Below are 17,401 nucleotides of genomic sequence, written 5' to 3'. Positions count from 1 at the left end.
CCCCCACAACATTGTTTGGAGGCTTTCATAAGCAGTACAGCTCTCAACAGAGCACAAAGCAGAATGCAAAGTGCTAAGTACCACCGGAGTTGTCATGAGTTATCTCTACTGTACCCTCCAAAATAGTGATCACATTTCTCACTAAACCTAGGACAGTACATGATGCAAGTTCAAGAGAAACAGTTCCACAACATTTTTTTTTTTTTAAATCAGTTCTAACTTGGAATTTTTTCCCCTCCTCAAATTGCAGAAAATACACATTTCAAAAGGATTCTGCTTTTCCTATAAACTATGGTCTTAAGTCACTGAATAACCAGTAATCAAGTCACAGGAAGGGTAACATCTTACTACCACTATGATACAAAATGCAGGCTGATACCAGCCTATAGCTCTTTCAGTTTGACAAACAGGTGGGCCTCCCATGCTTAAACACATTTTTCCAAACCATTCTTGGTTGTCTAACCTTTTGCTGATATTGAACTCATACACAGTGATTTACAGGGAAAAATGCTTTTCAACAAGATACCATTGCACACACACCAAGCCTCAGAACTTAAATGTTTAGGTTCAAACAATTTAATTGAAGTGACATATACTAATATTAACAGTAAGTTTATAACCAGATAATTGATTAAATATAAAAATTCCTTCTTGATGTAGAATTGCATCGAAGTCTAGAGGTATAACTTATAGGGCAGACTTCTGAGCAGCATAAACTGTCTTGCTCTTCCTTAAAAGAAACTCATTCTAATAAAGGCTGCAAGAAGTCCTTATCTTCACAAGAAGCAGAGCAAAACACTGCTTTGGAAGCCTGTATTTTCCAACAAGTTGTGGCTACTATAATTTCTGAAGCTATCCTATTATTAACAAAAGATGACATCTGTACTGATGTGCAGATCTGAAATACCTTTTCAACCCTAACAGAACCCTGACATACTCAGTCTCACACACAGGATGCAACGTGTCTTGGAGCTAAGCAATTCTTCACTTTTGTTCTTCTGTAAAAAAAGAAGTCGATTCAAAGATATCAAATAGACCGGAATCTCTGCTGCATTATGATAGTCATCATCATCATCTAAGGAAGAACTGCTATAAATAGCAAAACTACTGGTCAAGCAAAGGCCAATTTATCTCATCTGTTATTATTAAGTTGGAAGGAGTTCAGATGTTTATTATGTTATCTCTGCCATTTTGCAGTGGCCTCAAATGAGCTATATATAGAAATCTCCTCAGACTGCAGAGGTTAAGTAGTTATATTATTATAGAGATGATAACAAGCCTCAAATAGTTCGTATGACTTGGTAAACAAATATACAGAAAAGGAATATTCTGCACATTAAGTACCATAATCCACTGAAAGAAATAATGGAAACCATATGGAAATTCAGTTTCTTAAAGATAAAGAGAGCCTTTAAATCCAGAATAGGCCTCAGATGCTATCTTCTCTTGTGGATTATGTTTAATCTATTCTTATCTTATGCCTTCTGCCTTCTCCACTGGAGACCAAATTCTACCTAAAAGAACTTTAATCTCTTATGTTCACGAAAGTAAAGGCAATAACTGTTTTCCTTTATGGCACACAGGAAAAACCTCTTTGGCTCTTGGTAGAAGAATAAGTTGTACAACAATATGATGTCTTTTGTTGGTGAAAAAAGTATCTCTGTATGCACTGGGCAGGGGATTACTGACAGAGCACAGACAGAACTCTGTGACACAATTCTACCCACATCTTCTGTGGTGGAAAGTCTGAACAGGATGACTGAAAGCCATTAGTCTTCTACCCTGCTTAAGAAATCAGACATTGCTTTGAGGTCTCAGTGGCCACTGAAGAGGACAACCTTCTCCAGTTCTGACCATTTTGCAAGGACTGATATGGCTTGTTTATCAAAAACCTGCTTCCTGCTGCAGATGAAGCCTACGCTGTGCTTCTTCAGCACAGTGCTGATCTGTAAACTTCAAAGGAATTAATCACCTCGCCACTTTGTTCACAAAGAAGTTCCTGCACCTTCCAAAACGTGCACTCCTGTACTATGACAGGTTAAGATCACAAGTTACCATAGAAAGTCACTATCTACAGTATAAAAAAAAAAAAAATAGCCACTACATAAGCAGCTGCTGTTCTGAAGGCTTGAAAACTGGTATCAGAATGATTTGAGCTTCTGAAACTAAGGAGATTTGCACTAGCTAAGTCTGCCAGGAATGTCTGGTACACATCTCAACTATGAGAGGATGGAGGCTTAACTTGAAACAATTCTTAAAGCCCATTTTTACAAGCATAGATGCAGGCAAAGGGTTAATAACCTGAAATCACTGCTATATCTAGCCTGTGATGACAGGGCCAAGGTTCCTTAAGCTTCTTTGTTACTCTACCTTCTCCTCCAGCCAACAAACGTAATAACTGTGCCAAGAGAAATAGTTATTTGTATAGCATAAATTTCAAAAAATATGCATAAAAATAGTTTCAGCTTCCACAGTAATTATCATGTAAACTTCTAGAGAATTAGACTTCAGAGATATTAGATGACATTTTTAACTGTATATTAGATGGCATAACTGTTCAAGTCAGCAATTGTGGTTCGTTTGGGGGACTTTTTATTATTATTTTTTAACATAGCTCCTGTCCTTGAATTCAGTAATGGATGTGTTCTTTGGCAGGAATCGAGTACATACCAGAAAACCTTCAGAATGAACAATTTAAAGTAATACAGGAAGTACACATCTATCAGTGATAAGTTTACATAGAAATTTGAAAACTTCAGTACATCAGCATAGTGCCTGAAATGTTTTGAAAATGAAGAGAATTACATTCCTCTTCCAGTGATTTGTGGTAATACAGACAGCAAGAAATTCAAACAACTCAAATGTTTACTGCCTTACAGACAGAGAAGGCACTTACAAACACTTCAGCATAACTTCAACAGATAGCAATTTTAATCACTTGATAATCTACCTCAACAACTGCTAAGGTAAAAATATTTATATACGTTCATAAAGGTCAACATTTACAAGAAGATACCCTCACTCAGAATGAACCCTTTCCGTAACTGTTACAATAATTACAGTAAAATGACAACTTGTTTTGCTTGTACTTTCATTAGACTAACATGGATTTTCTACAGAACTACTGCCACCTTGAGTTCAGTGAGGTTTAACTTCCATTTGTCATTTTCTCAAATAATTCAAAACTTACTTCAAATGGCTACATGCTACGAGCTTTCACATTGCTGTGATAAGCAAGAGGCACTAAGATCTTAGCTACAATCCATTACTTTTGATAAAATGAGTTTTTAAATGGAAGCACGTTTGTGATAAACAAAGAGTGTGATATTTAATAGCATTAATGCTTGTATACCCTTAAAGAATGTTACAGGAGTTTGCTAATGTCTCATTTGGTAAGCAGCACACTGTAGCACAAACAGGTAGGCAGTTCAGTGCCACCTTCAGAATTATAATCCGTCTCTTGGAGATACTGTAACTGCAACAGCAGCTTAGCAGCCTGTTAGTACTATTTTAAATCGCTGAATAGAAGGTACAAAAAACAGCAGTATCAACGCTTTACAGGCTTCAATACCAAATAAAGGCTGGAAATTGGCATACAGTTTTAAGCCTGATTTGCATGGCAATGTATGAGACTTAATCACTAATTTTTTCCTGTGTTATCTTAAGTCAACATAAAAGCAAGGCAATACTAAACAAACCTTTATAAAAAATATACCAGACTAAAAAAAACCCCTGTATATAAGAACTGTGATATTTCAATGTATTTAAATAATATTTCAAAATAATTCCTAATATGTAGAGAATTCATGGGCAGGGGGAATTGAAAAGATACAGAAGGTTGGCACAAAATACCACACACCGACCTCAATCTCCCGGAGTTTGGCACGCTTCTCTTCACTCATTTCTGAGTATTTGACTGATGACTTGGACTCAGGCATCTCTTCTTTAATAGGATTGGAATACATGTGTTGCTCTTCTGACTTGGAACTCTGAGTGTCTTCCTCATCTTCGCTTTCCTCTTCTTGACTTTACAGAAAATAAAGAATTAACTGGTTTGTACATACCAAAGACAATCTGTCATAAAACTTACCATCTCTACTACTTTAGTTTGCATTTAGTTACTAGTTTAGAAATCTGCTAAATGTAACAAACGGCAGTTACAAAAATGTCTCAATTTGCGAGGCAGATAACTTTATATTTTCATTTAATTATAACGTTTGCTTTTATTCCTCAGATAATTTACATTTTTCATATAAACAAAACAAAAGAATCCTTGAAGTTTATAGTCAGCAAACCCAGATGGAACTCAGTTACAAGACAAGCTATTACTTCAATCGAATTTGCAAGTACTTATATCATGTTTTTCAGATATAATTAGTGCTACTGAAGAACAAAATTACCTACACCCTCTATTTTTGGAAGCCAGCCTCAATCATGGCAAATATTCGAAATGATATTCCCCGATTGGCCGCTAGAGTGCTGCAGCACAACATGTAAGGCAGTGAAACGTTTAGAGCATCACAAACAGATGCTCTCTATTTGCTTGAAGAATAAAGTAGAAGACTGCTCAAAAACAACAGATGGTACGAAGCCTACTAGCATCTAAACATACACATCAGAGTATTATTCATTCTTCTGTGATCACAGAGAAGGCAGAGTTTTAGACCCCTCCAAATAAATTTGACATTCAAGATTACTGAACCGTAAATACTACCCCAGTTAACTATTTGACATTAAATAAGTTAACAAATCATGATCACGTTAAAAATAGCGGTTAACAACTCTACCAAAAAGTGTATTTTAACATGTTTGCAGGGGCTAAAAGCACGCTGCAATAAAATTCTGACCCTCTATTTTCTTATATTCCTACTTTGAACATTTCTTTTGTTGTGCTCTTGTAATAAGCACCTAACATAACGGGATTATTGAGACATTCAATCTCAAAGGTAGAAAATAATTTTTCATACTGATGAAAATGTATTCAAGTGCCCTCAATTTTTAAGATTTTAAGTAAAAACAACTTGAAAAGTAACATGCTAGCAAGTTACAATGCCAATGCAGATACGTGTTAAAAATGTTCCTATAACTTCAGTTGCACCAGAGCTTTCAGTACAAATACTTCTTAATAAAGGGAAATGCTAGGCAAAGATTAGAAGAAAAAAACAAATATTTACTTTGGTATTTCTTCCTCCTCAGATTCTTCATGTTGGTCAAAAAGCTCCCATTTAGAAGTGGTAACAGCTAGAAAACACAATAACGATTTCAACAACAGAAAAAGTTATCACTTTACCTGAAAATTCCTATTTGTAGATATGATAAAAATCACATTATGATAAAAACTTAGAGCATCTAACACTTAATACAGACTTAATTCACAAATATTCCAAATTACAACTTATCAGAACATACACTGCTTACAGATATCCACTCATGTCACCTATTGTGTCAGTAAAACTTTCAGAAGCAGTGAAGTTTTTGTTAGCTTATAAAATCTTAACTGCCACAAACAAATTCTGAAAAAGACTGCCAAAATGCTCTATTTTTTTCCAATACTTACTCTTAATGAATCAGAAATTAGTTTTAAAGGCTGGCAGGCTACCGAAGTACATAAATAAAAACAAAAGAAACTACCTCCTTCGCAGAAGACACAACCAAGAAAAAAAAAAGAATCACAACTGAAAACTGCTGCATTATTGCTGAAATCGTATTAGCACTTTCAAACAGAGCAGATGAAAATAATCATTAAATCAGTGAATTAATTTAAACTGCCAGCTTACTTAGGAAAAGAGCCTTTTAACAGGTACTTTGGAAACTAACCTTGAGCTTCCAATTCTGATTCATCCACTGCTTCCCACTTTGAAGGAGCAACTTTAAATATAGGCTCGTTCTTTTTGGAGTCTTCAGCCGTATCCACTGTTGGAGAAAGACCCAGAAAAATCATTTCCAAAGCTCTTCAAAAATTCTAACTTAAAAATTCTTATTTAACAGTCTGATGCTAATACCGAAGTTTATTATATCACTTCAGTAATTGCAAAGAGAAGAAGTTAGTATTTGGAATCTGAGGTGCTTCTATGTATCACATATCTCAATAAATTACAAATTACAATAACAATTAAAATATATTTTTAAACTAATTCCTTCTTGGATAAATTGAAATTAAGCAGTTACTAAACTACATGAGTCCAGGTTGTTGGAGGGGTCTAGAGGTGGTCATGAAGATTTTCAAGAGGACTGGAGCACCTCTCCTACAAAAACAGGTTGAAGGAGCTAGGCATCCTCAGCTTGGAGAAAAGAAAGCCCCAGGGAGACCTCACTGTGGCCTTCCAGTACTTTAGGGGAGCTTATAAACAAGACTGATCAACTTTCTACACAAGCAGATATTGACAGGACACGGGAATGATTTTATTCTGAAGGCATATTTAGATGTCAGGAGGAAATTCCTCACTGTGAGGGTGATGAGGTACTGGCACAGGTTGCCCAGAGAAATTGTATATAGAGCTCTGGGCTAATGGGTGGCAACCCTGCCCATAGCAGAGGGACTGTAACTGGATGGGCTTTAACACCCCTTCCAAAACAAGCCATTATATGATTCTAATGCCAGGATGCCAGGTTAATTTTTGGCAGTATCTGTAAACAGAGGAAAAAAAAAGCATCTAAAATAAAAAAAAATTGAAGGTTTAAATTGCAAGAGAAATTGAAATATTTCATACAAGGTACTCCATCAAGATCATCATCCAATGATTTAATAGGAACTCCATCCAAATCATCAATAGGAGCAGCATCAATAGGAATTCCATCCACATCTTCTAATGGAGCACCATCGAGCTCTTCCTCAATGGGAGCACCATCAAGATCGTCTGGTACTTCCTGAAAGAAGATAATATCGAATGTATCTAGATAAAGATTGAATAAATTGAAGAATAAATCTAAGTTATTTTTCTTTATTTCCCCATTTCTTTTTTTTTTTTTCCTTCATTTTTTCAAAATGTTTTTCCATTTCTAAAGAGAGTAGCTTTAGAAGATTTGGAACACCCCGAAAACCCCTCAAATTTAACATAATTTTTGCTACCAGCTACATTTGCTTATTGCAGAGTACAAGTATGACAATGTCGTCCTATACAAAATGGTAAGCAAGAACCTGGAATTTGTCCACAACCTACTGGAAACTTCGTAATATCATTACAAAGAAACTTCTGATCCAAATAAGACATTAAACCGGGAGTTAGCTCAAAATGTGCCAATTAGTCATACTGATTACATTTATTACATATGAAAGACCCCCTGAGAACCAGTGATTTGAACCATTGACCGAAATTAACTATTTAGCAAGAATACAAAATTTCAGATCACATGTAAGTGAGAAACATAACTACATATAATTTCTAAAAGATCAAGTACAGGCACTGCTGTTTGCATGCACACATTTTCTTAGGTCCATTGCTAAGGGCAATATCTACCTTTCCAAGTACAGCAATTTTCCTGCTATTCTGAAAGCAATGTCTCCAAAGAATTACAAAGTGAGTTTATCCTATACATACATTTCTTGATTTGTTTAAATATTATTTAAAGAGAATCAAGACAGTGGAAACCAAACTTTAAACAAATAAGTACACATTCATTCAGTGCTAATGGTACTCTACAGTTTTTGAGCACTGAGCTTCAAAATACTGAATAACAGTTGACGTCTCGCTACTTTTGGCAGTCAATAAAACTCACCACATAGCCTGTTTAAAATAACCATTATCCAGGGGTGGGGAAATAAAAAGAAAACAGATACATGCTGTAACATAACTAAAAAGTTAGCAACTTTTTGCTCTAACGCAACGCAAAGATCAATGCAGAATACCACCAGTGCAAACCATCTATCACAAGTCTTTCCTTTCAAATTAAGAAAGATAAAGAGGCTCTTTTAAACTAACCATGACACTCATGCAGAAAGAAAACGGATGGCTCATTTAACTAGATCCCAAGCGTTCTGCTTACAAAGAAGCAAATGCTCTTCTGACAGATTCTTGGCAATACCAGGCAAAGTACTCACAAGTAAGCCAATAGTTATACACAGAAGGAAGAACGAAACTCACACATCTAGTGAAGGGGCTCGCTGGCTATGCAGAACTCCTCAGAAAGCAGCCTAGGACCAAGAGATGCTCTCCCTTCAGTGGCTGACCCTCACATGAGTCCAGGGTGGATCCACCCTGGCCTTACCCCTTCTGGTCATACACGGAGCACAGGTGCAAACAATTTTCCCGTCTTCCCTGGACCAGCCACAGCCCTTCACCAGTTCAAGCCACGATCTAACAGTTCCCCTACACCACATTATTCAGAATTCTCATAAACTAAAACTAACAGTTGAAAATATAACTCGGAATTCACAGATACTACGGAGTATTGCCAATACACAGAAAATGTATATCATTCTGCACTAGTCTTTGTTCTGAAATGGTTGCAGAAAGCAACCTGGTACAGTGTCTTATCCACAGACAGTAAACACATTAACACATAAAACAATATTTGCATTTGAGCATATGTTACACCTGTTTTTAAGACAATGGATTTGACATAAAAAAAGGTTGTGGTGCTACGTAAGCATGTTCATACCACAAAGGTTAATCAAAATCCATATATTACTTCTACAAATAACAGATTTATTTACCCTAACAAAGGTATCAAAACATTCCTTGCCCATTTTATTCTATACTTACACATTCTCTCACCATCTGCTTGCATCACTACTGAGGACACTCACCTCTGTTTCTTTGTCTTCCATGATATTTACAAGCCCCAAGAAAATGTTCTGTAGTTTGATCAAAAATGGTTCTGGATAGATTGCCCAGTCTTCCCATGCTCGGAAGCATGTCATTACCCGTTGCTAGAAGCAATAGGAAAAAAAGAACTAATAAGTTTGTATTAAGAAATTGTAAGTGACTAAAAATACACCATAGAAAGCTACTATTGTAGAGACAGCCCTAACAGGTACTATACTGGAACATACAACAATGATACTGAACTGGCAAGGCAAGCAACAACAACAAGAACAAATACATTAGGATTTCTTTTCTTTCCTCTAAATCTCACTTAAATAAGAAATACACAATGGTTTTAAAATAGCAGATAACTAAAACTGGTTATCAATCTAGAGCAACTGAGAATGAAGGTAGAAGAACAAAGATATAAACCTTAACACAGAAAAAACAGCTACACTGTAAATGTCATATTCAAGCTTCAAATTTAAAAAAAAACAAAGAAGAAAAAAACTGCATCACTAAAACAGTAGAAGGAATAGAAGGAGGAGCAGGGCTAAGCATATGGAATGGAGAAGCTGAACACTATCTGAAAAAATTATTCTTAATTACATGAGCTCAGACTGCTTATCACACCTCAAAAAAAAGAGGATAATTATCTAAAATATTTAAAAGCTAATTTATGCTTCTAAGTCCAGAAGTTTCTTTAATACAAAGCAGCAAAAATTTATTTTTGAAAGTGAAATATGGGTGGTCCTGAAGAAATTAATAATCTAAGAAACCTTGCTGGCACTGCTTAAGTACCAGATATGCTCTACATTCTGCTACAAAATAAACCACTAGGTGTTATGATCTGTCACACACTAGTTGTTTTCCTAACATTTCATTTATATTTCCCTTCAGAAGAGAAGGCAAGAAGCATGAAATAGAAAAGCTGCTTCTTCTTCAATAATTTCAAGACACCAAAGTTAATTTCAAGGCTTTTTCTGCAAGAAAGCAAACATTTTTCTTTCAGTAAAGCTTAACTACAAAGCTTGAGGACTAAACCACCCATCCTAGTATTCAATGGCTTGTGGAGGAACATCTGTGTATTTGACTTCTATGTCATATAAATAACAATTAAATACATACCTTGAAATTTTCAGACTGTAAATGGCCTTGTATTGTACGGTAAGTAGCATTGAGATCAGAGAATATCTGACATAATTTTGTTTCAAAACTAGAATTAAACATATACATTTCTTTAGTTAAACTTTGTAATATATCTTTTCTGGACATACATAAGTCTTGAAAGTACCTGGGACACAGGATTCAAAAGCACAAGATTCCAATCCCTATATTTGGTTTAAACTGAATTACAAGGTAAATATAGTTACTACATATTAAATCAGCTTTGACAACAACAGAGCTATGAAAGGAGATCTTCACATCTGCTGCAGTCTTTTTATATAGCCTGAAAAACTGAAGGAGGATAAAAGGTGTTTTACAATACCACACAGAATCTAAGAATTCTCAAAAATCATTTTTTTAAATTCTTAGTTATGTTTCTGTTCTTTCAATGAAAGGCCCTCAATGAAAGCAATGAGTAACAGCTGCTTTGCTTCTCTTTGAGTTTCCCTAAACATGCAAAAAATAAACTAGCAAAGCAAAAGACAAGAAACATGATTTGCAATCACTACACTTTCACAACATGTTGAATATTCCCCTCCATACTATAATAACATTAATGATACTCCAAGCAGTAAACATAATCATTTATCTGTATAGAGCAAAGGTTCTTTCCCTTAAAGATTTTTGGTAAATCCTGCTCAGGACCTTAGAAACAAAGTACGTGAACCCCTTGTAAGGTCTCAAAACTCAGTGAAGAATTGGAAAAAAAAAATACAAATTAAAAAAAATCACTTCTTAAATTATAAACTCTATTTCAAAAACTCATTCCTCCGTCAAGATATTTTGCTATACCATACCTGGAATATTATATATAACCTCTTTATAGAAAAAGATGCACATGAGTTACCCTCATCTCCATGAGGTTCCAAGCAAGCCACTGCTTGCATAGAGTATATACAAAGATTATGGTCTTATGGGTTTTTTTGTTCGTTTTACAAAGCATCCTATGCATTCATGTGCTGCACCTGACACAGTTTCAGGTAAAGAGATGTAAGAACTACCAGTGTTGTAATGGTATCTTCAGAGATGCTTGTTAATTTCTCTACTACCACGTTTATCCAGAGATGCACAAAACTGAACTTAAGGACACTCCTTCTTAATCAGCAATCATCTAAAATATTGTACTTACAATTTTCTGTAGTAGGAAGCATTGGCAACTTTAGCTGAAGAGTTGTACAACACATCTGATACCAGATATAATCTTGCAATCTACAAAAAAGAATGCTCAAATTAAGATAACATTAGAGCTTAATTATCCTGAAAATACATGCATTTTCCAGATATGATACAAGATGGTCTAAACCATCTAGAAGCATGAAATCAGAACCAACTAAATATAATGTAGACATGTTGTTAATACACATACTAAGATGCGATTAGCTCCCCGTTATGCCACAGGCTGCTAGCCGCATTGCAACAACAATTATATTCCTTAACTAATATTACAAAAGACAGATTGCAGCATTCCAGTTACTATGTCTTATTTTTGAATTGATTGCTCTGCAGTTTTCAATTTCAGAGCAAGGCAGAACATTATTCATAAGCAATTTCAGCAGGAAGAATAGTGTATTACAAAAATACAACAACAAACCATACTTAAGTTCAAGGTCTGGTCTCAATATGAAGTCTTAACCCTGCCTCAAACATACAAAACAGTGCTTGTAAACTACACACGCACACTATTTGTTAATTGAGCTCCTCCCCAAAAACCAGAAGTACGATTAGAGAACATCTCCACACCTTCTTGGGAAGAGGAGTCTTCAGAATGGACAGCGACTCTGTAATGCAATCTACAATTTCTTCAGCAGCTTCTGCATTATTGAGACAGAAAACCATAGCATCGCCAATATCATTCTTTCGAGGCGTTAATCCACGCAAAATTTCCTCTAGCTTGTCTCTCTGTCTGAAATAGAAGGATTATAATACTTTCAACATAAGATTAGCAGTATTTGGGGAAATTCTATTTAATGTTTTTGATTCTGCTGTCTTCAAGACTAAAGAAATTTGAAATACTTTTCAATTCTACTCCTGAGCTTTTTTTCAGTGACTCATAACATGCATCAATAAGCCCATGTTCATCACATAAACGTATAGGCAAAAAATTCACTTTTCAAGTATTGACTATGAATAAACATGAAGAAAAAATAGCTAACAAACAGCTAATGCAGAATATCAATATATTCCTACTTCACTGAAAGAGTGGTCAGGCACTGGAATGGACTGCCCAGGGAGGTGGTGGAGTCACCGACCCTGGAGGTGTTCAAGGAACGTTTGGACGTTGTGTTGAGGGACATGGTTTAATAAGAACTATTGGTGATGGGTAAGTGGTTGGACTGGGTGATCCTGTTGGTGTTTTTCAACCTTAGTGATTCTATGATCCTATGATATCTAAACACAAAATAATCAATTTGAACATCGTTTAAGCCTGAATGAAAAACAAATAAATGGAAGCCGCGTAAGTAATATATAACGTGGAATTAGGATCATCAGATATAGAGAGCTAACAGAAAGCAATTCTTCCAGGTTTTCCTGGAAGAAATCAATACAATATAAAGAAATCACTTTTAAAATAACATCTTTTTAACCTTTCCAAAAGGGAAAGTGAATTACATAATATGTAACACATATGCAATAGTGTGTAATAATACCTAAGACTTCAAAACCACAACTTGTATCATAAGTATGATGAAAAGGACAAAATAAGGAAAAAAAAAACCACAGGCTATGAATACACTTGGATCAATGACAGCAAAATTTAAGAAATCACCTAAGTATTTCCAGTACTACAGCCATTCTCATCACACTTAAAATTCACTGCAAAGAACTCTGACAGTCTCTCCCTTTCTGCTAATTAGTAACTGCTCTCTATCTTCATTTCAGAATAACAACATCAATAAATTTAAGGTTATGATGACTGTTCAGTTCATTCAGTTCCTACAGTGCTGAGATCAGTGCTCTGTAACTTCATTAAGATAGGAACGGGAAACATGGAAAAACTCTTTTCATACTCCCTAGCCCCTTCATACAAAGGCTTAACATCCACTCCACTGAAAGAGCTCATAGTTCATTGAAGGCAAACCTAACAAAAACCAGCATGTATTTAGCACACAAAAAGGCACTAATTTAAAAAATAATGAATGACAGTTCATACTCCTCCTTAAGTGCACCCTTCTTGTTCGGTTCCTCCACGAATGCCTCTGTTTCTTGCTCTTCTGACATCCCATGTAAATATGGATTTAGTGGTGGTGGCCTCCAAAACGATCCATTTTTGAACATACGGAAATCTTCTGTCCTCCACTTGGTTGGAGCATCTCCCTGCAAAGGACAAGTTTTTTATTTGGCTTTGTTTGTTTACTTTTACTTCAAAATTCTTAAAAGTTACAAACTGACGCTGAAAACTTTACTTACCTGAAGAATTGAATAAAGCTTCCATCTATAATACACATGGGCTGGAGTCTGGTTTTCAAACAGAAACCTAAACCAGAGGAGAGAGACACAGGAAACACACTGGAAGTTAATTATCTGAAGATAATTTGAAGGAAGCCATCACAAATATATCCAACCCCATTCACAATCCCACTCCACCACACAATCACTGTTGGATCTACTGCAGCCTTGGCACAAGCTGAGGAACTCATAGCTATACAGTCAGGCTGCTCAGACTGCATACTAAATGACTTGAAGTTTTCCACCCGTAAGCTGTCAGAACACTCTGACAAGATCAGACAAAAATCCAGTATTTTTAAATGGACCGATATTTTACTGTGGCTTGCATATTTTCCTCCATTTGTACATTAATTCAAAAAGAACACTTCAACCTTGCCACAAATAAAACATTTTTAATAGGTCTTGTAGTATTTCCATGAATTAAATTCTTCTGATTGCATTTCAAAAGAATTTTAGAAATGTATCTTAAATTTCATTAACAACAACAGCAGGAAGTTCTCACAAGGTCACTATGCCAGCACAAGTTTAATCCTATCTGTACTGACATCAAAGGAAATTCTTTGAGTCCCAATTCTTGCTACGGGTTAAAAATTAGGCTCTAGAAATCAGGTTCTGGGAAGACTGGTTTCCATTGAGTTACTCTGCTTGCTTTTGAAGAGATTCTATTTTATTTAGTTTGCTTCTTTTTTAAATGCATTCTATTGCTTCCACAGATGATGTTGAATTTCGCAAATAAATTGAAATTAAATGTTTTTAATATATGTGCAAAACCTTCACATTGTATATACAGAATATTTTTATACATCAGTATTAAAATTAAAACTGTATTCTTCATAAAATGACAATGTAAGCATTAGCTTGTGAAGTATAGTTTTTCGAAATTTAACAACTGCACACGAAAATAGGCATGGTAAAACCAACTCCTATTAGCAGTTCAGACATGCAAAACACTTGCTACATCAAAATTAGTTAACACACTTTCAGATCAAAGCAATGTAATAAGCACCTGAACATTGGGTTGTTGATTTCTCGGTTCATGATCATGGCTTCAAACATGGGCCCTTCCCGTACCACAAACTCTATCATTCGATGTATCAGTGCGAGCAAATTCCTACAACAACAACACAGTTAAAGAAAAATTGATTCAGACCTAACACTATATAAAGCTACACTCCATCTAAGATACTATAACTGTGCAGGAGATTATTTTGCTGTATTGTTATGGACTGTACAGAAGATAAGGTAACGTGGAACGAATAATAGCCTTGCATCACAGACACGGGCACTCTAAAATAAAAACATGCCTAAGAGCGCTCGAGTAACAACTTAGAAGGAAACCTCATGGCTGAATTTCCACAGCTTAGCCTACAACCATCTCCTGCTTAGAAGAAGCTCAATAGTCCTTATCCATAAAACGGGCAACTGAGCACCAAAGAGCAATGAACTCTTCAAACTTTAGCCCTCACCTAATGTATCTAGTACTAAGACCCAAGTGTTAACTACAGTTCTACAAACATACAAGTGGCTGAATACTGTGTACAAAACTAAATGCAAATGATTTTGAATATTCAATAGAAACTACATTCAGCTTTCAAACTATTCAAGAATAAATGGAAAAGCAAATAGCCTTCTTGATGCCAAACAGAGCAGTGGTTCCATTCAATTTGGGTAACCTCCTTTTGGTCGAGACCCAAGATGAGATGCTGAACAAAACTGTTCATCATTCCATGTCATACCTCTCAGTGTTTCCTTTCTAACACACTCAAGAGAACCAAATCACAATTTAAAAAAAAAAAACAAAAAAACCATAAAAATCTGTATTCATTTTATTCAGCACTACTTCCCGAGACAAGCAAGAAGCATATCTGAATTAACTGCATGTTTTTGAAGCCACATTTGAAAATGTGAATTCATTAATAAATGTGCTAATGGCTTATATATACATATATATATAGTATTATATAAGCTTTATAGATAACAGCTATTTCAGTTTCCAACCTTTTGATTCTGTGGATTTTTTTTCCCCAGAAACTAGTTCCAGATTTTCCCAATACAGATTACCTACGTACATCAAAAACTTCACAGCACGTGCCTTCTGAATGTGATGCAAACAAAAAAAATACAGATTTTTACATTTTTAAATAATGTAACAAACTGATGTGGGTCTTTTAAACTAAAACTTCCTATAGTAAATTTTCATTATCAGAATGCAAAATAGCTGCATTGAAAAGCTGAATAATTTTCTATCAGTTCTTGGTAATTAGGTGATTATTTTCCACTATGTGTAATCAAAAATCTGTCACAGATACAATACATTAGATAAAAAATAAAAAATTATATTAAAATATGGTAATAAAAGAAACCTGTCCATCCATCTGCAAACTTGGCAAATGTTTTGTGGCAGCTAGCACTAATCTCATTTTTCCTCTCATATCACACACACAAAAAACCAAACTGATACGTATAGCTCAACTGTCCTATAATTTTGCTTTTTATGATATCCTAAACACTGTAAGGAGGACAGTAGCAGCAATTCTTCATTTTATTTAAAGCAGTGTTCTGAAAGTCTAAATAGCAAATCTGTTGTTGTTATATGAACTGTATTCGAAAACACAAATAAGAAAAAATTACAATACTCTTCTACATCTCTAAGCTATTACAGCATTTGTTTATTGTAAGGCAAGTTCAATATGATCAATTCTGGCTTCCTACAGAACCATGCTACTAGATTTCATCTAATTATTCATTCATCAAGCACAATAAAATTGCTTAAGAGCAGCTTATGGTTGGGCAAGTACATCTGCTTCAGAAAGTCCTCCAATGTATGAAAAGATTCAGCGTGTCCCACAGCTGAACAGCGAGTGTAACGTGCATTCTGGCATGTAAGGCATTTCTCAGGAAAAAAAAAAACTCATGACTGTATATATGTAATGTTTGTCTTTTAGTAACTGTCACGACATAACAGATGTAAAAAAATTGGTACTGAAAATTTGCCAAGGAGAATAATTTGCGCAGTATCCCACTAAAGTTTGTCAGAAGTTGTACATAACGCAATACACCGTGTAATAGTCTTTGTAACATTTATCATTATCACCTTCAGGTATCAAGCAAAGGAAAATGCATGTAATGTATTTTCAAATGCAATTCAATTCACATGAGCTTTTCTTACCAACGAGCTTTCAGAACACTACAATAAATAAAATGGAAGCACACTTCTCTCAGAAAGCTAATTGCTATGAAGAACTGAGCAGTTATATGAGTACTTATTCTTTAGTACACTTTTCAAATTAAGATTCCTCCTGGTCATTCTAATTATTGGTGCCTCCACCCAAAAAGAACTGTACCATCCTAAAATTTAATAGAAAATTTTCTAGTCAAAATGCACTTGAGCATTTAATGACACGTTAATAAACTACTGTAACTACCTTTACAGATCTTTTTTCCCCCCCACATATGTAAAAAAAAAAAAAGAGGGACTTGGTGACAATTAAAACAGTGTTGTACAAAAAGATGATAGTTTTAAGTGCATTTAAGATGTCATTTAGCTTAAGTTGGCCAACAAAAAAAAGTTTTTCAGTTATAATAAAACCACATTTATTGGAGCCGATCGTACCAATGTCTGGTCAAAAACTGTATACTTTCCCAATCCATCCCATGATGTTTTCCTGGTCCCCCGCTGCCGCAGACAGTTCAGCTGGTGTTGCTCACCAAGGCCAATGTCAAAGAGAATTTGGTAATCTTTTGTGCTTATTTACTTTTAAAACAGTGTTGTGTTCCTATGTTTGGGAAAAGGTTTTAGCTTAACTGAGCAAGAGTATACCTAGACAGGAGCAAACGTAGAGGCACTCATGGAGAACAAAATGCAAAAATACACTTGCGCTACGGAACTAACCGTAATTACTGACTGCTGTACATTTTAAAAACAGTAGAAATTAAAGCCTATTACTAACTGAATTAGTTACAAATTGTACAAGTAAAAAAAAAGAAAAAAATGACAGCACCACATTGAAGACAGCTGCATCCTAGCCATCAAGTACTTAGAG

General features: G+C 35.2%; 1 protein-coding gene across 3 annotated transcripts in view; it reads right to left on the bottom strand.

Annotated features, from left to right (window-relative positions):
* U2SURP (U2 snRNP associated SURP domain containing) overlaps positions 1 to 17,401 on the bottom strand; it is a 42,629-nt gene that overhangs the window by 7,818 nt on the left and 17,410 nt on the right. For all 3 annotated transcript variants that reach the window (XM_422593.8, XM_004937071.5, XM_046898659.1), the window contains 11 exons: positions 14,365 to 14,469; positions 13,320 to 13,386; positions 13,063 to 13,226; positions 11,652 to 11,814; positions 11,041 to 11,120; positions 9,873 to 9,960; positions 8,747 to 8,869; positions 6,711 to 6,867; positions 5,818 to 5,913; positions 5,175 to 5,241; positions 3,864 to 4,026 (listed from right to left, as the gene is read on the bottom strand). In XM_422593.8, coding sequence (XP_422593.5) covers positions 3,864 to 4,026; positions 5,175 to 5,241; positions 5,818 to 5,913; positions 6,711 to 6,867; positions 8,747 to 8,869; positions 9,873 to 9,960; positions 11,041 to 11,120; positions 11,652 to 11,814; positions 13,063 to 13,226; positions 13,320 to 13,386; positions 14,365 to 14,469 — 1,273 coding nt within the window. The remainder of the gene's footprint in view (positions 1 to 3,863; positions 4,027 to 5,174; positions 5,242 to 5,817; positions 5,914 to 6,710; positions 6,868 to 8,746; positions 8,870 to 9,872; positions 9,961 to 11,040; positions 11,121 to 11,651; positions 11,815 to 13,062; positions 13,227 to 13,319; positions 13,387 to 14,364; positions 14,470 to 17,401) is intronic.

The sequence above is a fragment of the Gallus gallus genome, chromosome 9 (assembly GCF_016699485.2).
Source record: "Gallus gallus isolate bGalGal1 chromosome 9, bGalGal1.mat.broiler.GRCg7b, whole genome shotgun sequence".
NCBI classification, from domain to species: domain Eukaryota; kingdom Metazoa; phylum Chordata; class Aves; order Galliformes; family Phasianidae; genus Gallus; species Gallus gallus.
Note: the sequence above shows the minus strand (reverse complement) of the source record. Positions and strands in the feature narration are given on the sequence as shown.